The following is a 21,886-nucleotide window of genomic DNA, read 5'->3' as shown; positions in this document are numbered from 1 at the left end:
GTGTCTTGGTAAATATGAAGTGAGAAGACTAGCTCAAACTGACAGCAAATGGGATTGTTTTGGGAAGCTTTCTGTTTTGGCAGTTAGGTTTACAGTCTCACTCACTGATCTTAAAGGTCTTTTCCAACCAAAATGATTCTGTGACTTCAGTGAGACCAGAATTTCCCTCCATAGTTTTGGAACTGAGCTATCCCATGAAGTCAGTCACTGGAACTGAATTCTTGGCACTGATGAGGGTTTCCTTACTTCATCCAAATTTGCATGAAATAAGGTAAATGCAACATTTCTTTTCATGACAGTTTTATGAAGGCAGATTGGGAAATAGAGAATACCTGGAAATAAGCACAAGGATCCTTTGTAAACAGGAGTGAAGCAGTGCAATCTTCTCAGGGTTGCTCTGTTTGGGTAGGATCTGGTCGTGTTGTGGGGCCTGCCATCACTCAGCGTGAAAGTGCAGATGTTCATCCAGCTGTTCCGTGAAGCAGTGCCTCACACTAAGCACTGCTGCAATGGTGGGAATCCCTGCCTCTTGCACCAGCAGGTAATGGGAGCCTGTGATCCTGAGGGGGCTGTAGAAGGGTTGTTTATGGATCACGTTGGGAGTGATACGAATACTTCTACTCTTGTTTAACCTCTACAACAAGGAAATTGTGACTGTTGATGTTTGGGTGTTTTGTTTTGTAACTCCTGGTTATAAAACTCAGAAAATACACCATAAGCAGGGAATGGGGGTGTAAATGTGTGCAGGGCAGAAGCAGTTCTGAGGTACTGGGGGCGGGCATGGAGAAACAGATGCTGACATTGTGTATATACTTGATGGAGTGTTTTAATTCATCTTGCATCTCATGTTCCTGTAAAGCGCATCTTCCTCCCACACTTCCAAGACTGTCAACTTGTACAGTACTGTATGGAGTCTGTTTTCGGGATTTCCATCCTTGCTGGATCTTCCAACGTAGACGTTTCTTTGGAAAACTGTTCCTACTGTTACTTTTTGTAAATAGGTTTTTGTATTCACCTTGCATGGATAAACCCCCATTTCCAAACCAGTGTACATACGCTGTGTATAAAATACAGACTGTTTCATAACTTTCATGTGGTCAAGTTATTCAATATGATTTCATTTCAGGTTTTCTATATTCCTAGTAAATGATGATGATTTGTTGTATGTTCTCTCAAGTGTCTGTGTTGCCATTTTGATAGATGGGTGAGTGACCTGCATCAGTCAGGCTGGACATGAAGAAGAGATTTTGTACAGTGAGGATGGTAAAACAATGGCACAGGTTGTCCAGAGAGGTGGTGGATGTCCCATCCCTGGAGACATTGCAGGCCAGGCTGGATGTGGTTCTGAGCAACCTGGTCTGGTTGGAGATGTTTCTGCTCATTACAGGAGTTGGACTAAATGGGCTTTGAAGGTGCCTTCCAACCCATACCATTCTGTGATTCTATCTCTTTTATGGTGCTAAACTGAAGAAACATTGACTCATTCCAGGGCAGCAGGACACTGACAGGTGGGGTAGGTTAGGACTTTGGTTGTGACCAACAGGGACAACAGATGTGAGAATAAGTCAAGATAAAGACACCATCACGTGTAGCAGGGTCTTCACACGTTTAAACACTCTCCTCTCTTACACGGCATGAGGACTACCCAGTGTCTTACAGTGCATACATTTGGAGCAGCATCGTTTGAATCATGCTCAAATTCCAGCTGGCAGAAGAGCTCCCAGGGCTGGGTCTGGCCAGAGCACGGGTCAGCTTCTTGTGTGGTTCACAGCAACCGCTACATCCGACGGGAGAGACAGAACAGCTGGGTTCTGGAGCTGTGGTTGGAGGTCATTCATCTCCTCCAGGGTCAGTCAGGTACCTGTGAGCTGTGTTCTCATCTGTGGCACCCTTCCAGCCTCTCCAGTGTCCTGCTTGCACTGCAGTCATAACTTGTGTGCCTGCGGTTGCTGGTTTACATGGGTTAAGTCATTGCCATGGCTGTAGCCTTTTAATATCGCTCTCTGCAGTCCAGAGATGGATGCAGCTCCAGAGCCCTGGCTCAGCATCGCTGTTCCCAGGCTCTTTGTTCTGGAGACTGAGGAGACTTTAGAAAACTAAAAGAAGTCCAACTCCTCCCTGGTTCCTCAGGGCTCTGCTGTCTCTGGTTCTGTGTTCAAACCCCATTGATCAGCTACAGCTGCCACTCCAATGGCTGCTCGAACTCCTCCAAGAGTGAAAGTTTGCCATTTGATGCTGCAGTGACCTCGAAATGTCTGTGTCATTGTTTGTGGTTTAATTAGCTTGGCCTCATAGATAATGGAAATCTTATGCTGCTCATATCCTGACTATGGAGCCACAGAGGAGATTATATCACACCTGCCTGGCTGTCACGGCGCTAATGCTGCCCTCAGCACTGAGCCATGCACAGCTGGGCACAAGCGCTTCCAGTGACCAACAGGGGCAGAAGAATTAGAGCTTGGTGACTTCTCTGACATTGACGGTGCCAGCAGCAGGTCTGACTTCACATCATCTTGACGTGGTTTTCACCATAGCAGAGGAATAGAACCACCAGACTGTGTTTGGAAAGGCTCTAGGGCGTTTTAGCTAACACTTCAATGTGACCCACTTACCAGGATACTTGTAGTTTTCAGCAACTCCATGAGCATCTGTCTTTGGAGTCTTATAATCATGGCTTCAGTATGATGATTTAACTACCAGAATTCATACAGCTTCCCATGTGTCCATACAGACACATTTCTGTATGCAGGATCTTCTATAAAGCTATTAGAGCTACATCCCGTTCCCTGCTCTTCAGCATTTCAAGCGGATTTGTTGCTCTGTCTCCCAGTGTATTCACGGGTATTTTGCTGCTCCAAGGTTAGTGTTGGGGGTCTTGGAATTCTTTTGCAGCCTGAGTGAGAAATACGGGTATCTTCGTGTAAATATTGCTTTATGTTTGTCAGAATCTGATATTCCAGAGAGACCGGAATTCAGAAGCTGTTGAGACATTGTTCACTTCAGCTGCTTGCTTTTGATGTCCAGAATTTCCAGTTCTCCTGTAATCAGACGGAAATCAAAAGAAAAGGAAAGCAACAGCAAATTGTGCTCCCTGGCATCAGCTTCTAATGCACGAACACTGAACAAACTATTGGCTTCTGCCAACAGGGGTAATTTTGTGATTTTTGGCTCACACAACACCAACTGCTATTTCCCAGGAATACCGGTTAAATGATGATTGTGTTGTTTCTGAGGAGATGTCAGGGAATGGTCAAACAGTTTCCTTCTTCCTGTCTTTGCAAACTAAAGGCTGCAAAAGAGGAGAGGGAGTAGAGAGAACTTGGACCACTGCATCCAGTCAAGCATCGTTTGTTACTTGATGTCCTTCCCCTTCTGGGAGCAGTCCCCTGCCCATCTCATGATCTGTTTCTGTAGCATGTATAGAACTGTAGGATCCCAGACTGGGTTGGGCTGAAGGGACCTTAAAGCTCCTCCAGCCCCAACCCCTGCCACAGGCAGGGACACCTTCCACTGGAGCAGCTTGCTCCAAGCCCCTGTGTCCAACCTGGCCTTGAACACTGCCAGGGATGGGGCAGCCACAGCTTCTCTGGGCAGCCTGTGCCAGGATTCTACCACCCTCACTCTACAAAGTTTCTTCCTCACATCCAGCCTCAATCTCCCTCTTTCTGTCTAAACCCATCACCCTTTGTCCTGCTGCAACAGCCCCTGCTGAAAGTCTCTCCCCATCTTTCATATAGGCCCCTATTTAAGCACTGAAAGCTGGATTGATCTGAAGATGTGTGGCTGCTGCTGACTGATTTCTCGGGAGTGCTGGAATTCTGCTGGACCAAAGAAATCCAGAGGGATTTTTGCCCAGCCCCACACCACACTCCTTAGTTCAGCTCTGAGGCTGGAGCAGACAGAATGTGCTCTGCGGTGCCATGGGAAGCACCCACAGAAGTGCTGCTGCGGGACAGAAATGGTCTTAACTGTGAGGGGACAAATCTCAACCAAAACAAGACACTGGAAAAGGGGCTGCCAGGAGGGGCTGAGGGTTGGGGCAGGTTTTCGTGCTTCCCACCACCACCAGTGGGAGGAAGGCAGTGCCTGACTTGTGTTGCGTGAGTCCTTCCTGATGGGGAGGGGTTTCTGACCTCGCATGAATGTTTTCCAGACAGAGCTCCTCAGACAGTGGAAAAGCATGGGACAGTCGGTTTTATAGTTGATATTCTCAGGCTATAAAACAGGGCGCCGATGAGGGACAGATGCTGTGGGCTGGCAGACAAGCCAAGGCAGCTCCCCCTGTGAACTGCGGCTCGTTTGCTTCCTCTGGAGCAACCTCTCTGCTGGGCCAGGCAAACCCCTCTCTTCTCCCTCCAGTCCTTCTCCTCCAACACACACAAACCATTCCCGTATCCCCAGTGCTCTCCCCTTTCCCAAGGCAGGGTGGGCACCTTGGCCAAGCAGAGAATGTGACAACCTCCACCCAGCCTGTGCATCACCCTCCCATCCACAGGCAGTGCCTCCACTCAGCATCGCTGGGATAGGACATGGATCCTGCCCCGTTTAGCCTCAGTGGATCTCCTCCAGGACCGGCATGGAGACTGCATTAACAGCAGCAGGAGAACAAGCACAGCACAAGCATCAGGTACCAGCACCACAGCACAAGGAAGGGAATAGAACAGCACTGATGGTTTGCAAAGGGCACTGGTCTGGAGAGGAAGGTGGAGGGAGAAGGCTGCACTGGTAGCACTTTGCAGCAGCAGATGCATGCTCTGCTCCCCCGGGTACTGCACTGGTGGAGCCTGGTTCCTGCAAACCCCAACTCTGCTTTTTTCCACTACAGTTTTCTCAGGAACTGACCCTGTTCCAGCACTCAGGAGCTGGCATTCACCCTACTGGGAAATGAGTCTCATCTGTTTCAGATGATCTGTCCAATGTGACCTTTTCTGCTTAAGTAAGTAGCTTACACAATGAAAAATCCATGAACGTTAAACGTTAACCTTGCACAACCCTGACAGCAGGGCCATACATTTACCAGCAGCAAAGGACTTGTTTTCCCCTGTCCTTTGCAGAAAGAACGAAAACAGCCAATTGCAGTGAAGGGAGAGCTCGCCCATAACCTGCTCACAGCCAATATGCACAGGGTGTTCAAGGCAGCAGGGTTTGTGCTACCCATCTCTACTGCTCTTTGCTTTGGAAGATGCAAAGCAAGAGGCTGTTCACTTCTTCAGTGGTCTCTAACCATGGTAAAGCCCCCATTGCCTTCACAGAACCATAGAATCCCAGCCTGTTGGAAGCGACCTTGAAGCTTATCCAGTTCCAACTGCCTGCCACAAAGCAGGGACACCTTCCACTAGAGCAGCTTGCTCCAAGCCCATCCAATGGGAATGGTTTCACACCTGAAAAGGGATGGTGCCTCCCTCAAGTCAGCACAGCCATTGGCAGCACTGCCCCACGCAAGCACACTGTCTACCTGTGTGCACACTGAAATGGGGAGCACAACTGGGAAGTGGAAAGGAGCCTGATCCTGCCTTTGCTGTTCCAAAACATTCCCATTGACTCCAGCTGGGAAACAATAACACATTAATTCAGGCATCAATTCAAGCAGCAATACTGTAGGTCTTGTAGAGGGGCTGAAAAGTGGTCTTCTCCCTGCCCCACGAAGGAAACGGGCTCCTTCGGTGCCTGATGCTGTTTCTCATGTTCTTACTGTCTCTGAATGCTTTCTCAATACACCCAAATGTGGCCATGGGCAGATCCAGCCCCAGCCCATTGTTTACTGGTGCATGTGCACCACAGTCCTGCTCTTTCCAAAGCATCCTTTATCATCCCCCCTCAGGGAAATTGCTGCAACCAACTTCCTTTAACATGCAGGGCAATATGGGGATGACCCACCTTGTATTACTGCTCATGAGCCTGGCATGGTCCCATACTCAGCTTGTTGAAGCAACCGTGCCTTGCAATGGGTCAGGATGGGGGATGCAGGGGAGGAGGATGAATCAAATGGTGTCAGGTGAGGCCATGTGAGTGCCATGTTCATAGAATCATGGAACGGTTTGGGTTGGAAGGGACCTTCAGGCTCATCCAGTTCCATGGGCAGGGACAGGTTCCACCCGAGCAGGTTGTGACAAGCTGTGCTGGTGTGCCCAGCCCACAGGAGAGCTGGAAAAGGACGGATAATTCTGTGTATTTCCTACATAGCCCCGAGGGGCAGGAGCAGTCGGGTTGGGGATGGTCAAAGCAGGGCTGGAGCTGGGGGACCGCAGCCCGGAGCTGCATGGGACGAGGTGCTGGTGGGGCCACCACGGCGAGGAGCTCGCAGGCAGCCTGCACTGATTCAGCCATTTGGTTTGCACTGTCATGAGTCATTTAAACACTCACACGTACCTCGGACCTCCCTGAGCGCGGCTGGAGCTGCAGTTACCGCCGACACCTCATCAGTCCCAGCAGTGCCCTCTCTGGGGCTGCCTTAGTAAAGCCTCTGGTCATGTGGCAAGCGCTTTAACCCCTTTGCAATGTGGCATCGGATCCCAGCTGGGCCTCTTTAAAACCCTCCACAGCTCCAGGGGGATGCAGAGCTCGGAGCAGCGCGGTCCCGGGGCTGCGGAGGAGCTCAGCGCTCAGCACAGCCGGACTCTGCGCGCTGGGGCCAGGTAAGAGCTTTGGGCTGGTTTGAGAGTTTTCCATGCGAGCCTTCGTTTGCTTTTACTCGCCTTGTGAATGCATGAACTGAACTGTGTGGGAATGGAAAGCGCTTCCTCCAGCGACATCTGTGTGTCCTGAGTTAGAGCTGCTGCTGCCCCCGGCTCTGTAAGGCTGCTCTCAGCGGGGCATCCTTGGACTCAGTTGTGAGACTTGTCCCAGGTTTTTACTGACACAAGGTTTATTTCCTATTTGTTATGTTGAGAACTAATTCCAGTCATTCTTTCTTACTGGAGCACTTCCATCTATTCTCATTTCAAACAGAAAGTATTGCTTATACTGATGTGATGGACCCTGGGGGATTTAGTATTAGAAACTAAGTTGAAAATGAGCAGTTAAAATTCCTGTAATTGCTGCCATGTGTTGCCAGCTACAAGCTGTGGGTAATTTCAGCCCCCTGCAACCTCCCAGCACAGCCCCCTGCGGCTCCCCTAAGCCACCGCTGACCCAAACACGGAGGGGTTCTGGTGGCCCAAACCCTCAGCTCCCCCCAACCACCCCTCACTGGAAGCTCAGCATTCAGCAGACCCCAGTTTTGCACGACTGCACCAGAGCTGCTGGTGCTGAGGAGGAAGCAGCTGTGCCTGAGGAGGACCTGGCTGCATGGACAGTGCAAAGGGAGTTTGTGATGTGGAAGGGGCTCAGTGATGCACCGTGTGTTCACATGGATCTTGCTGTGTTCTTACACAAGCAGAGTTCAAGCAGTGGCTTTAAGCTTTCAGTAAGATTGATATCTATATCCATATCTAGTATAGATCTGTATCTATAGCTGTATCTCTATATCCATATTCATATCTATATGTCTATATATCTGTATATCATCTGTATGTATCTATGTGTAACCTCCCTCTCTCTGTCCCCTGCTCTCTATCTGCTCTATACCTATACCTGTATGTGGATGTAAAAATTAAAGAAAACCCAATTGTTTTTACCTGCAATCCATGTACTTTCTGGCACAGGGAAACAGCCTGGGCTGGCGTGCCCATAGGCAGCGATTCCTACCCACCTTCAGCATGAAACCTACAGGAAGGGGAAGACCCCCTCCCTGAAGCTGCTCCTCTCCCTCAGTGCTGCCAGCAGACCTGCTCAGGAAGAGAACTTTGTCCCCTTAAAACACGATCCTAACGGGACCCCTCATGAGCATTCCTATTGCTCCTCCTTTTGTTGGAGGGTGAATTGGAAGGGAAATTCCCTTCCTACATCATCTCTTTTTAGTTCCCCAAACCCTAACACAGGGACACCGGAAGCACTGGCGATGCTTGCATGGGCTGTGCACGGGCTGAGGCATGGCTCGGGCACTCTGCTCTGCTGCCTTTATCTCAGTGGGGTATCAGTGATCGCGGGCTCTGCAGGGCAGGGGCTGTGTCCCTGTTCCATGGAAGCTGCGCCAGTGGCCCTCAGTCAAGGGACAGGCTGACAAGCCCGGGGAGAATGTGCTGAGCCAGCCAAAAAGGCTTTCACACGAAGCCAGGCTCAGCCATGTGTTCCCATCGCCAGGCTGACACATGGGGCTCCCCTGGGAAAGGATTAATCACCCTCCATGAGGGGTACAAAGGCGCCTGCTGTCATCAGCGCACCCGCAGAGGGGATGCCAGGGCCACAGCACTGCACCGGAGCCCTTCAGCTCTGCTCTCCCCCTCCAGCCTCTGCACCCCGCAGGACACCAGGCACCGGCCAGCACAGTCCCTCCTGCCCCTCCTCCCAATGGCTTCCCGGTGGATCTGTGCTCTCTCTACAGCGCTGGTGTGGGGCTGCGCCGCAGCATCCTCCTCCTCATCCCACGCTGCAGGTAAGGGCTGGCGTGCTAACGCATGCTCTGCATTGACTTGGGCTGGTGATGAAGTCAAGTCCTTCAGCTGGGGCTTTGCTTGTGTGTGTGTGTTACAGTGAGAGGTGGATGCACAGCCCTGTGGTAACTGTGTAAGTGCGGTGTGTGCTCAGTGGGTGTCTTTCTGAGTCACTTCAAAGGAGCAGGAACTGCCTTTGGTGCCCAGCAAATCTATGATTTGAGATAGAGTTATCGGGTACATGGCTGGGACGCAATAAATACCACTTGAATACATGAATTCTCCTGAGCATGGTCCCAGTGGACAGACTGTGCTATAGGAGTAAGGATCACAGAACCCCAGCCTGGTTTGTGTTGAAGGGACCTTAAAGCTCATGCAGTTCCAACCCCTGCCACAGGCAGGGACACCTTCCACTGGAGCAGCTTGCTCAGAACTAGGGGATAACACTTTCTGCTCTGCAAGCTCTATCCATGGCAGTGGTGGGGGGGACACGGCCCTCAGCAGGGGCTGTTGCAGCAGGATGAGGGGTGATGGGTTTAAACTAAAAGAGAGAGACTGAGGCTGGATGTGAGGAAGAAACTTTGTATAGTGAGGGTGGTAAAATCCTGGTACAGGTTGCCCAGAGAGGTGGTGGATGCCCCATCCCTGGAGACATTGCAAACCAGGCTGGATGTGGTTCTGAGCAGCCTGGTCTAGTTGGAGATGTCCCTGTTCATTGCAGGGACTGCACTGGATGAGCTTTGAAGGTCCCTTCCCACCCAAACCATCCTGTGATCCTGTGATTAAATGAAATAGAGTGTCTCCAGTCCCCTGCTCGGTATGAGTGATGTGGGTGAGGACAGTTGGCCCTGTAATCCTGTGACTGTGAGAAACTGCAAAAGACAGTGTTGACATATAAAAGCAAAAGTCAGATCCCTGAACACAAACCACATCCCAGAATAAGCGTTCCCGTCCCCTCGGAATCCAATTGCAATTGAGTTTGCAAGAATTCCTCTTTACAGCTGCAACTGGTTTGTAAAAATGCTACAATTCTGTTCAGGCTCAGGATGGAAGCAAATTTTGGTGTAACTGTTTTCAGTCAGAAACTGCATTTTGGACCAGTCCAATCCTCTCTTGACAGCTGAACACCAGGCTCAGAGCAAAGGCCAGGAACTTTTTGCTTCCTGGCTTGTGAGGGTCAGCATTCACCCACTCCAGAGGATATTCCCAAGCACAGGAACATGCAGCTGTCAGCCCGCATCACATCCCCTTGGCCAGGTCTCGCTCCAGCAGCTCCACGTCTTTCCTGTGCTGTTGTCCCAGAGCCAGATCTGGACTGCCCGTGCTGGGAATCCTGTGCCTGTGGTAGCGCAGTGATCTCAGCCCTTCACCTCCTGTGCAAACATGGGGCTGCTGAATGTGGAAGCTTTGCACCGCAGGGCTGTGCCCCATTTCTGGAGCTGCAGTAGTCCCCCTCCACCCCAGGCTGCCTCCATGGGATTCAGTAGTGGGAAAGTGTCATTTATTACACAGAAAAGGCCATAAATGGAGTCTCTCTCCAAGTTCTGCAGTCTGTTGCTCCTGGCTCCCCCAGGCACTGCATAGGGCCCTGCTTTGCCATCTCACATAACAACAAACTTCCCGAGAGGTTTACAAGCTGAGAAAAGTGGGATCTTAAGATTACTGCCTGAGGTGTGCTTCACGTGGGAGAAATAAATCCTGCAGGGATGTTCTCTGCAAGCTTCCCAAGGAGCACAATGAAGTCTGATTTCTATCATCATCTCCCACTGGAATCTGCTCTCAGGGTCTGCTTCCATGGGGGGGTTTATTTAAAAATAGGAGGAAAAAATGGTATAAATCCTGATAGAGACAAGCAAAAGGGAGCAGGGAAGCAGTGACCTGATGGCCAGACTCAAGAGAGAAGTGGTGACCATGCTGGACTGGCACTGCTGGGAGATGGGCTCCAAATCACTGGGACAAACAAGTGTCATGCAGTGAATGTGCAGAAACCCCAATGGATCTGGATAACTTCAGCTCTAGAGAGTGGAGAAAAATCACTGTCGATGTACAGAAACTGATTTAATTTAACCAATAAAACCGAGCAGCCAAACAGCTTTTGTCAATGACAGCTCCACCCACAGCTGGGCTTGGAGGCAGCAAGTCTTAGTACAGAATTTATCCATGACATATGCTGATCTATTAACATGATAGTACCTTACAATAGCTTAATAAAAGCCAGATTGACTGTAAAAGCACACTTCTGTGTGTACAGCTGATGTACAAAATAACAACGATTTTAACTCTGCTTTCCTGCTGCTTGTTTTCTCTCTTGTTTTGTTCTTGTTATTCTATAATATACTTGAATATTTAAAGCAGGATGGGTGGTTTGTCTGTTATGGTCAGGGAACTGCAGCACGCTATGACCTGGCATCCTGTGTTGTGTGTCTGAGCTGAATGAGTCTGCAAGAATGCTCAGTCAGTAAATACCATGAGCTAAGAGTCAGCAAAGACAGGACTGGAAGGATCAGCCCAGGACACTCATTTTGGTTAACAGCTCTTGAGAGTGCCAAAGGTGGAGCATCCTTCATGCCTTTTCACTGATCCTTCAGTGTCTTTGAGTGAGACCTGTGCTTGTGCACAGGGCTGAACCTGGCCCAGGAGCCCCACTCCTCAAGTCACCCAGTCCCACAAGGGGTTTGTGTTTGTCCACCTCCACACTGGTTTCCTCCCTGCTTTGTTTCCAATGCAGCTGCTCCCCCACAAGACCTGCACATCACTGATCCTGGCCTCCTGGGCTCTCTCGATATAGAGTGGAAAGCTCCACCCGATGCACAAAGCTTCAACGAGTGCACAGTAAAATACAGGTTTGAATACCACAGCGCTGGGGACAGAGACTGGAAGGTGAGCTCAGTTTAATCCTCTTACACCCAGGGTATTGTTCTGCCTTTAGTCCTGCAGAAGTTTCTGTTTGCATTTTGAGGAGGAGCGGCACCAAAGCAGTTCCAGCTTTCCATGAACAAACCAGACTGCTCCAGTGGTTTGGATCTTTTGCCAGATGGGAATGTGTTCTGAAACGCAGCCAATGTGCTATTTCTGTCAGAGGGTGTGGTGCTCGCTGCCAAAAATGGTCCAGTAATATCCTGCAGCATCCCTCACTGTAGGAGGCACAACAGCTTCTAGAATGTCTTCAGGGAGCTTAAACCAAAACTTGGTGTCAGCAGATCCTTATGGATGCAAAGTGGTGAATATATTAAGGATTACATTTCGTTAATTATCCTAATGCTCCAACATTCCCCTTATCCAGGGATACCATTGACTCTAAAGCAGCTCTGTCATGAAATGGTCTCTCATTGATGTACAACAGGACAATAGCAGCCTGCGAGGGCTGGAGCAGCTGAGAGAGCTGGGCTGGGGCAGCCTGGAGAAGAGAAGGCTCCTGAAGGGGAGACCTGAGAGCAGCTCCAGTGCCTAAAGGGGCTGCAGGAAAGCTGGAGAGGGGCTTGGGATAAGGGCCTGTAGGGACAGGACAAGGGGAATGGCTTTAAGCTGCCAGAACAGGGAAGACTGAGATGAGCTCTTAGGCAGAAGCTCTTCCCTGGGAGGGTGCTGAGGTGCTGGCACAGGGTGCCCAGAGAAGCTGTGGCTGCCCCATCCCTGGCAGTGTTCAAGGCCAGGTTGGACACAGGGGCTTGGAGCAGCTGCTGCAGTGGAAGGTGTCCCTGCCCATGGCAGGGGTTGGAGCTGGAGGAGCTTTAAGGTCCCTTCAACCCAAACCATCTGGGATTCTGTGGTTCTATGAAATGGGGTGTGGCCCACCCATCCCATGGGAGCCTGCCGGGATGGAAGAGCACAGCGCCTCCCACCCTCTTTCAGCTATGGGTTGTAATTGTGAGGGCATGGAAAGGGGCTCTTGGACCTGACATCAGTCATGATGCACATCATACTCGGTTATGCTGCTCTGCAGATTCTTCTATGATGATCTCAACCGGCATTTAAAAAGCACAAAGAAAAGCAAACACAGTTCTAATAACCACACCAGAGTTCCCTAAATCAAATTAATTAAAGTGTCTTATACAAAACAGATCTACAAAGTAGGAAAAACAACTTCATCTCTGATACCTTGCCAAAGGCCAGATAAGATCAAGAAGAATCAGTTTGGGATTGGAGAATACACCATGGGAGTACAGCTAACCCAGGTGGGTGCAGAATTGGTGCTGATGAAGTCTGTCTTTCACCCAGGTGATTTTTACTAAGAAGCTAAAAGTCAGAGTTGGCTTTGACCTCAGCAGGATTGCTGAAGTGAGGGTCCAGACACTGCTGGAAGGACGCTGTACAGGTGGTGTGGAGGTGCAGAGTGACTGGATTTATGCTACCTTTCAGGTCCCATTGCAAGGTTAGGAGCAGCCTTTGGTACCTGGTGCTGTTTGATTTTGCATGAGCCTGTTGCATGAGCCACTGGGCTGCTGGGTGGATAAACCATTGCAAGGCTTGCTGAGTTGTAAGACACCAGAGCATCTTGGCTTCCAGTGCCTGTGCTGGAGGATACTTGGGGCTCATTTTCCTTCACCTGTATCCAAGCTCTGCTGGGCTGCACAACACGAGCTCCACTGCTGAATGGAAAGGTCAGGCATGGTTCTTCCTGCTTGAGGTCCAGTGAACTGGTTTTTATAGGAAACAGCACTTGGCAGCACAACTAACAACAGTGGCTGCCTTTTTCTCCCTTTCAACTGCAGCACTCAATTGTTCAAAGAGGTAAAATGCTCTTTCTGCTGGGCCTGACTGGTACCTGGCTGAATAGTGGTTATTTCCTTCTCATTTGACAGGAAAACTGGAATCAGAGGTTCAGAATTTCCACTGCATCTATCATGACTGGGAATACCTCAAGTGCACTTGGCAACCTGGTGATCTCACTCCTCATAGTGTACAATATGGACTATATTACTGGTATGTATCAGCAAGGCAGACTGAACATCCAGGCAGCAACCAAGTGAACCTCTCAGGGTACTAAAATGCTATGGAAAATATGCTTTTATGGCTGGCAGTGCTGTTACATAATCCACCCCAAATGAGCTGAAATAATGCTTCAAGGAACATATTCCTTCTGGCAAGGAAGTACTAAATCCCTGCTGACCTTCCACGGGAAATGCCTTCTCCCATCAGCTTTTCCCTTGTATTCATCCCTAAGGAGTGCTTTCTGCATATCGTTCATCATGAAGCCTTGTCCTTTCCCTTTGCTGAATGTACCTGGATCATTTTGGCTGCACATTTCCCTTGATCACAGCACATACATCTCTATAGGATGGGTTCAGCAGGAGGTTACCAAGCTCAGTGAACCCTACAGAAAGAGCAGGGCTTCCTGGCAACTGGCAGTTTTATTCTTCAGGTATATCTTTATAGCATTAGCACATCTCATACAAGCAAACAATGCTGCCAAAAGGTAGTAATAATGCATGTTTCTCAGTTGCTTCTTTCATCCTGCTGCCTTATGATGGTTCTGCAAGAGAAACAAAGTCAGTCTTGCTGGGTTTGGACAATTAACGCTGTACTTGTGCTTCCATTCCTATGATACAAGATGAAGATTTCTAGTTAGAAGATCATTTGGTTTCCTGTCTTTGTTCAAAAAAGCTGTTCAAAAATAGCTTCCACACAGCTCTTGGCATTAGTCCTCAAAGCAGAAACCCTGATTTTGAACCATTTTTCTGACTACCAAGATCTGCTTGAAAGAAACCATGGAAATTCTGATTTGTGCCTAAAAAAACCCACCAAACCACAAAAACCTCCCCAAACCCACCCTGCTCCACTGTCTGCAGCAAACCCCGGCAGCTGGACCTGGATCCCATTGTATAATGGGTGGGAACACAGCCATGGCATCCTCTGCTCCCTGTGAGTCAGTTATAGCATTGCCACATGAATCCTTTCTCCCAGACATCATGTGCTGCTCCCAGAGGGTTCCCTTAAGTGCAGGGCAGAGGCTGATTCAGCCCTGCCTCCAGGGCACGAACCCAGCAGGATGCTCAAGGGTACAGAACACACTTGCAGCCTAGGCCAACTGTGTCTTGGGCTGCATCCAAGGGCCAGCAGGTCAAGGGAGGGGATTCTGCCCCTCTGCCCTGCTCTGGTGAGACCCCCTCCCCTGCAGTGCCACATCCAGCTCTGGAGTCCTCAGTACAGAAAAGACATGGACCTGTTGGAGAGGGTCCAGAGGAGAAGCACAAAAACCATCAGAGGGATGGAGAAACCTGCTCTAGGGGAAGGGGCTGGGGCTGGATAAGCTCTAAGGCCCTTCCAACCCAAACCATCCCATGATTCTAGCTCCTTCCTCGCTCCACCCCTGGTTTCCATCACATGCGCATGCAGGTGCAGAGACCTGCCCACAATCACCCTTAACAGCTTGTTAACACTCATTACATTCAGGTGTTCACAGTCTGGCTGGGAAGGTGACCTTCCTGCAGCCCCAGAGCTGGTGGTGCTCTGTATGCCCCAGAGGAGTACAAGTGTCTCCGTAAGGAGGGGCCACATCCTGCCCAAGCTCTGCTCCCACAGTGGCACCTTGTGAGGCCTCTTGTGCTTCAAGAGAGACTGACACAGCCTACAGACCAGCCTGGAAGCAGGATTCCAGGTGACCAATGCACAACACTGTGTTTTGCGGAAGGCAAGGGGTAGGCAGGATATAGGCAACACCTGAGGCTAAGGCCTCACCCAAGTAGTCAATGCCATTGCTCTGGTTCTTTCTTTCTCTTTTCCCTTTCCACCACCAGGTACGAGGGGCTGGACCACGCGGTGCAGTGCGATAGCTATGTTCAGGAGCATGGGGTGAACATCGGTTGCGTGCTGCAAAACCTCAGCCAGGCAGAATATAAGGATCTGAGCATTTGTGTCAATGGTTCAGTGGCCACGGCGCTGCTCCGGCCCTTGTACATCACCCTTCGCCTTCACAACCTAGGTAACACTGGCAGGGGAGCAGCCGGGCACTGGGGAAGAGCTTCTGCCTGAGTTCCAACCCAGTCTGCTTCAGTTTGAACCCATTCCTCCTTGTCCTATTGCTCTAGTCCCTTATGAAGAGTTCTTCTATGGGTTTCTTGGCTCTAGTAGCACCACCACAGAGCTGGTTTCACATCCTTATGCTGGAACTGAAATCACTGCTCTGCTCCTGCAAGCACAGGAGAGCTCTTTGGGTTTGCTGTTCAAACCAAGCTAAGGGCTGGGGAGAACTGAGTGCAAAGTGTGATGGGGTCTGCAGAGGAAAAGTGCATTTCAGACATCAGAGACAGGGAAAGGAAGGAGAGCACAGCATGATGTATCACCTGGCACACCCACTCACTCACTATTATGGGCACTTCCCATGCAGATGCAGTTACTCACTGGGGGATGAATATCTAGTCCTGCAGCTGAGCCCCTGGACTAGCAAGCAGGATGTCTGGATTCAGTTAGTGCTGCCATGTGCTTCACGTGTGGCTTTAGGCAGCTGACATAAACCAGAGCCTCTCCTGGGATGCAGAGAGTGTTTCACTAGTGGGGCCAGGCTGTGTGCCGAGCACAGTGCTCACACCACAGTGTTCCAAAGCCCCTGAATCACAGCCCAGCACAAGGACCTAGCCCAGCACACACACCAAGGTCAAGTGAACTCGCCCTCCAGCCTGGTGACATCCGCTCCTGCAGGCTGCGGTTTATGGAGATGGGAGCCCAGAAACCCCATCAGCGAGGAGAAGGGGCAGAGGCTGCTGGTGATAAACTGAAGATGTTTGATTGCTCCTCTTGACCTTCCCTCTCTCTGTTCCTCCCTAGCGAAGCCCTCACCCCCAGAGCAGCTGGTGGTTTCCATGCTTGCACCTCAGGAGCTCCACCTCACATGGATCCCACCAAGTGGCAAAACACCACCCCAGTGCCTGGAGTATGAGGTTCAGCTGGCAGAGGATGACGGGGAGAACAAGGCTTCCTGGGTGGTAGGGACAGCAAGCACCGTGCCCATGGGGGTGGGATAGGGGAGCTCTGCCCATGGCCAGCGGAGGGGAGACAGCCAGAGAACTGGGGCTTGCACCAAGCTGCGGATGGTGTGTGCAGGGCATGAGCTGGTGCTGCTGGTGGAGAACCATAGATCACAGCATGGTTTGGGTGGGAAGGGACCTTCAAAGCTCATCCAGTCCAACCCCTGCAATGAGCAGGGACATCTCCAACCAGACCAGGTTGCCTGGCCTGCAATGTCTCCAGGGATGGGGAACCCACCACCTCTCTGGGCACCCTGTGCCATTGTTTTACCACCCTCACTCTACAAAGTTTCTTCCTCACATCCAGCCTCAATCTCCCTCTTTTAGTTTAAACCCATCACCCCTCATCCTGCTGCAACAGCCCCTGCTGAAAAGTCTCTCCCCATCTTTCTTGTAGGCCCCTTTTAAGCACTGAAAGACTGCTCTAAGGTCTCCCCTTCAGGAGCCTTCTCTTCTCCAGGCTGCCCCAGCCCAGCTCCCTCAGCCTGGCTCCAGATCAGAGCTGCTCCAGCCCTCACAGCATCTCCATGGCCTCCTCTGCACTCACTCCAGCAGCTCCATGTCCCTCTTGTGCTGCTGCCCCAGAGCTGGATCAGGGCTGCAGGGGGGGGGGATCTCCCCAGAGCACAGCAGAGGGGCAGGATCCCCTCCCTGAGCTGCTGCTCATGCTCTGGGGGTGCATCCAGCACACGGGGGGGGTTCTGGGCTCAAGTTCACACTGAGAGTGCATGGGGAGCTTCTCCTTGCCCAACACCCCCCCAGCCCTTCTCCTCAGGGGTAAATGCTATCAGCTGCTCCACTGCACGTGTTCCTACTTAACACCCTGACCCCCAGCTGCAGTGTTTCCTTTAGCAGTCAAAGAGCCCAGTGTGAGTCTCAGAGACGGCTCCCTCAGGCCCCTGCCTGTTATCCCAGAGAGCTGTCGTCAGCAAGATGTGAGGGATGTTGGTGTTTGTTTTCCTGAGTATGGCAGCACAATCTGGGCCAACAAAACTGTAATTCTAACCCTCCAAGGAAGCAGCCCAGCACACAACGTCTCTTGTGCTTCTGTGATGCTTTTTCCTTGTGCATTATCTGGGTGCAGTTCTGGTGGCAAAAATGGCAAGAATTAATCATAAAGGATCACAGAACCCCAGCCTGGTTGGGGTTGAAGGGACCTTAAAGCTCCTCCAGCCCCAACCCCTGCCACAGGCAGGGACACCTTCCACTGCAGCAGCTGCTCCAAGCCCCTGTGTCCAACCTGGCCTTGAACACTGCCAGGGATGGGGCAGCCACAGCTTCTCTGCCAAAACAAAATCCAGCATTTGCAGAGCCTGTTCAGAAACCACAGAGCTGGTGTCCTGGGACCCCCTGATGTTTGCTCTTTCTGTTTGCTCCTCAGTCGGTGTCAACCCAGATGGAGACCACGTTAACGATTTACAGAGCCAACCAAAGCCACATCTCATGCGCTCGGGTCAGGGGGAGAACAAACATTTTCTGTGCGGACCGGGGCTTTTGGAGTGAGTGGACACAGGAGTGCTTCTCTGGTATGGACCCCAAAGCAACCCGCATTTCTTTTGCATCCTTTATAAAGCCTGTTTGGGACCAAGCACTGACAGCTGCTGTGGGCATCTGCTCGTGTCCAGCACTGGAGGTGGGATCCTGGTTTAGTTACACCCTCAACCTACTCCAGCACAGCCATTCCTACAGCTCTGCACCTCCTGTGTGTTGAGCAGGCAAACCCCAAATGTTAATGCTTCTGGACCACTGACTTTCCCTGCTGCATGGGGCCGGCTGGGATGGGGCAGTGACTGCTTTGCAAAAGAGGGCACGTGGTACTTGGAGTCTCTCCACAAGCATCCTCCTGCTGCCCTGCACCACAGGGAGCTCCTTTGCACCCTGTAGGCTCCTTAGGGCTGTCCCCATGTGCACTGGCCCTGCTGCAAAATGCACAATGCGGGGAAGAGGCACAGAGTGGAGCCTACACACATGTGCAGAACAGATGTTACCCTGAAGGAGTCTGTTACCCTGTACAGTAACATATACCTGGCACACATCTGTAATAGATAAATAAATACATTTAAAAACATAGAAATACATAAACAAATACATAAATAGAGGCATAAATATATGTAGCATAACAAATCCGGACACACTGAGTTTACATTGGAACCCAAGCTTTGTCAGAACTAATATGACCCATGCTGCAAGATAAAGTTTTCTTCTTTGCTGTCATTTATCTTTGCAGTACCCAGAAAAGAGGACACGCAGCTATTAATCCTTGTTCCAGTCATCCTGAGTTTGTCAAGTAGCCTCATAATATTTATGCTGATTGGTCAGTGTAAGAAAAGGTAAGCACCAAGGCAGCCTGTCCATGCAATGTGCTTTTAAGTGGGTGTCTCAGACAGCAGTTATAAATGAAACAATACATTAAATAATAAGAGCCAAATATTAACAGATGCTCCAAGACTGGACACCAAACAACAGTCTATTTTCAGAAAGCAAACCTGTATGTGTGGCTGTTTCTGATATAAAATACCTCGCAGCAATGACCCAAATCCTGCTCACATTAGTCCAGACTGCTTCTGTTAAATGCAGCATAGTTACTTGCATGCCCAGCAGCATAAATAACGCCATTATCTTGCCCCAAACCACTCAGGCAGCAGAGATTTGTACTGGTTGTGTTCAAGTGCTGTTTTTGTGAGTTATGGCCTCATTCTCTTTGTGCTCCCATCCCAGTTGTTTGCATTCATGTCAGTGGTGGCACATGGGGAAAGTGGATGCAGGGGATGAATTTTCCCATATCCACCTTATTGGTACTGATGATATTTTCCCAGGTCTGAAGAATCACTTAGAGAGTACTGATCCCCTGGTATGACAACTATCATCTTTTCCTTATGGCCACATAGTTTAAGCAAATGGGTAGCTTTTCTAATATGCCTTTTAAGACATCACTGATGAGGGAGAACTGGCTATAGAAATACCTTCATGTTGTCCTTAGAGATGAACTAACAGTTGAACGGATAGATTCAGAGACGTGCTTGCCTTCATCTTTGTTTTTATCCAACTTCAAATATTTTGGTTCATAAAACGTAAACAAACTGCAGATGATGGCAAGAAAACTGGGGCCAGGAAACGTTTCCTGCATTGCCATTGCAATGCAGCGATGTGTGATGGGGATGCTACAGCATGTGCCCAGCTCTTTCCTAGTCCTGGGAATAACAGGAGATGATCTGTGCCCATTTCAGATCCCCGGCAGGAAAGCCATTGCACGCTTCTGTGGGATGCTAACTCCATTTGCTACTGCTGTACCACTTGTGTTTGATGGACTGCTCTTAGAACATCATCCCAAGGACAGCTGAGGAGGCCTCAGCTTTCTGAAGCCCACACAGGTCTTCCCTAACTCCTGCCATCTATGAGGCTGGTTGTTGCAATTCAAGTCCTCAATGAGCCCAGGAAAACACTGGAGGCATTTTAAACTGACTGTGGAGCAAGCTGTTATTGATGACAGGACAAGGGAGAGAAGGGAGGCAGTGGAACCTGCCCTGAATAAAGGAAACGTTGTTCTGTGGCTATGGTTTGGTTTATTTTAAGGCTCTAGAAATGTGATAGCAGGACACACACTGAAGGGTAGCACCTCACATACAGTCTAGGTACAAATGCCTGCTTCTAGCCATTGCACCCACCTCACTCTCACCATGTCTTCCTAGTCCACAGATACTCAGCCTGCTGAGTGCATTTAAATGCTGAATATGAGCTACTTAAGCTATTTATTTCATTAACTGCGGTGCCAAAGCTGAAGTGGGGAGGCCTGGAGGGGAACTTGTGCTGTAAGAAAGCATGATCACAGCTGCTGTTAGGGGCAGATGCTTCACAGGATATGAAAGGGTTACATTGGGAAAGGCAGTGTGGGAGGTTTCTAGGAATTGGGCTCTCATACCAGAATTCAATGGAGCACCCAAGGTGTCTCTCAACACCAGGTATTCAGCTGATGAAATCGCTGAGTGATATGTAAGGAACTACTCCCTGTGAAGATGATGATGATGATAACAATAATAATTATTACTACTACTACTACTACTAATGAATCAGCAGTAGATGAGACACTGTTCTCCAAGCCCATTCTGATATGGTTTTGGTCAGAGACCTAACCAGCTGACAGCCAGAGGGTCAGTTTGCTTTCATCTGATCAGAACAACCAGAACACATTTTCTTGCAGGAGCATTTATTAAAGATGGGAATGTCCAGTGAACAGTGGAAGCTCAGAGAGAAAAATCAAGTTTGCATCAATCAGCTCTGTAAAGAGCCAAGCTAATCCAATCAGACACAAACCAGTGCGGCAAGTGCTGTCTTACACATCCAACTGCAAAATCATTCAGTCACTATCAGCTGCTTCCACTGCTAAATGGGCAACAACCCAATGCTACCTGGGGAGCAAGCAAAGGAAGAAAGCATGAGGAAAAAAGAGTCTATGCACAACCTGGAGCAGGGACATCTCCAACTAGACCAGGTTGCTCAGAACCACATCCAGCCTGGTCTGCAATGTCTCCAGGGATGGGGCATCCACCACCTCTCTGGGCAACCTGTGCCAGGATTTTACCACCCTCACTGTACAAAGTTTCTTCCTCACGTCCAACCTCAATCTCCCTCTTTTAGTTTAAACCCATCACCCCTCATCCTGCTGCAACAGCCCCTGCTGAAAAGTCTCTCCCCATCTTTCTTATCCATAACTCAGTAACATTTGGGTTATGGTCTTCCAGAATGGGCACCAGGACAACAGTTACTGCACTAATAATAATGGTTAAAACCAGAAAAAGACTAGAGAAAACCACTGGGAAAAATCCCACTGAGATTTACCATTACCGGAAATAGCTTCTGGTAGGGCCCTGATGTTCTGAAACCTCTCAAACAGTTTAAATGCACGCTAAAACCTCCCCAAGGGGACAAGCAAGGCAGTTTGAGCCCACCCTGTTGCCCTGGGTACCTCGGATGTGACCTCACCACACAGGCACACTGAGCACAGGCATTTGGAGTGAGACAAATGGTGCAGACACCTCCACCTGACGGGCAGTTTTAAGCTGGGTTAAAGTTTGTTGTCTAACTTTGTTTCAAAAAGAGGTGAAATTGGCACCGGTAAGACATGGGGAAGGGGCAGATGCTGCACCTCTGCAGCTACAACTCACCCCCAAAACATCTGAGCTATTTCAGTAACCACAAACCAGAAAAGTTAGGCTGAAGCCTGCCTAGAAACCTGCCTAGTAACAGAGTGATAAATTAAGTGCATCTACTTATGGTATCTGTGTGTTGCAGCCTTACAGGAGTATTTAGGTGAGGGAGGCTGGTCTCAGTCCCAAGCACAGGGCTCCCCACTCACCCAGCTCACCCTGGCAGAGGGGCCTCACTGCAGACACCCCCAGCCCCTTTCTCTCAGCACCACATCTGTAGCATGTGCAAAACACAGTGCTAAGAGGA

The 21,886-nt window shown here is 50.0% G+C and overlaps 1 protein-coding gene across 1 annotated transcript; it reads left to right on the top strand.

The window, feature by feature from the left end:
- The first annotated feature begins 6,321 nt into the window (after nucleotides 1–6,321).
- On the top strand, nucleotides 6,322–19,985 carry IL13RA2 (interleukin 13 receptor subunit alpha 2). Its single transcript, XM_005148232.3, has 10 exons — nucleotides 6,322–6,635; nucleotides 8,328–8,473; nucleotides 11,200–11,351; nucleotides 12,690–12,843; nucleotides 13,274–13,394; nucleotides 15,209–15,393; nucleotides 16,236–16,393; nucleotides 17,817–17,961; nucleotides 18,663–18,765; nucleotides 19,663–19,985. The coding sequence occupies exons 1-10, from the start codon at nucleotides 6,553–6,555 to the stop codon at nucleotides 19,703–19,705; spliced, it is 1,290 nt and encodes a 429-aa protein (XP_005148289.3). The 5' UTR covers nucleotides 6,322–6,552; the 3' UTR covers nucleotides 19,706–19,985.
- The last annotated feature ends 1,901 nt before the right edge of the window (nucleotides 19,986–21,886 follow it).

This window comes from Melopsittacus undulatus, chromosome 6, assembly GCF_012275295.1.
Source record: "Melopsittacus undulatus isolate bMelUnd1 chromosome 6, bMelUnd1.mat.Z, whole genome shotgun sequence".
Lineage (NCBI taxonomy): Eukaryota > Metazoa > Chordata > Aves > Psittaciformes > Psittaculidae > Melopsittacus > Melopsittacus undulatus.
Note: the sequence above shows the minus strand (reverse complement) of the source record. Positions and strands in the feature narration are given on the sequence as shown.

Coding starts and splice junctions, on each gene's coding strand:
- IL13RA2 (XM_005148232.3), top strand. CDS start 6,553: ATGCAGAGCTCGGAGCAGCGCGGTCCCGGGGCTGCGGAGGAGCTCAGC. Junction 13,395..15,208: donor CAATATGGACTATATTACTG/GTATGTATCAGC, acceptor TTCCACCACCAG/GTACGAGGGGCTGGACCACG. Junction 16,394..17,816: donor AGAACAAGGCTTCCTGGGTG/GTAGGGACAGCA, acceptor TTTGCTCCTCAG/TCGGTGTCAACCCAGATGGA.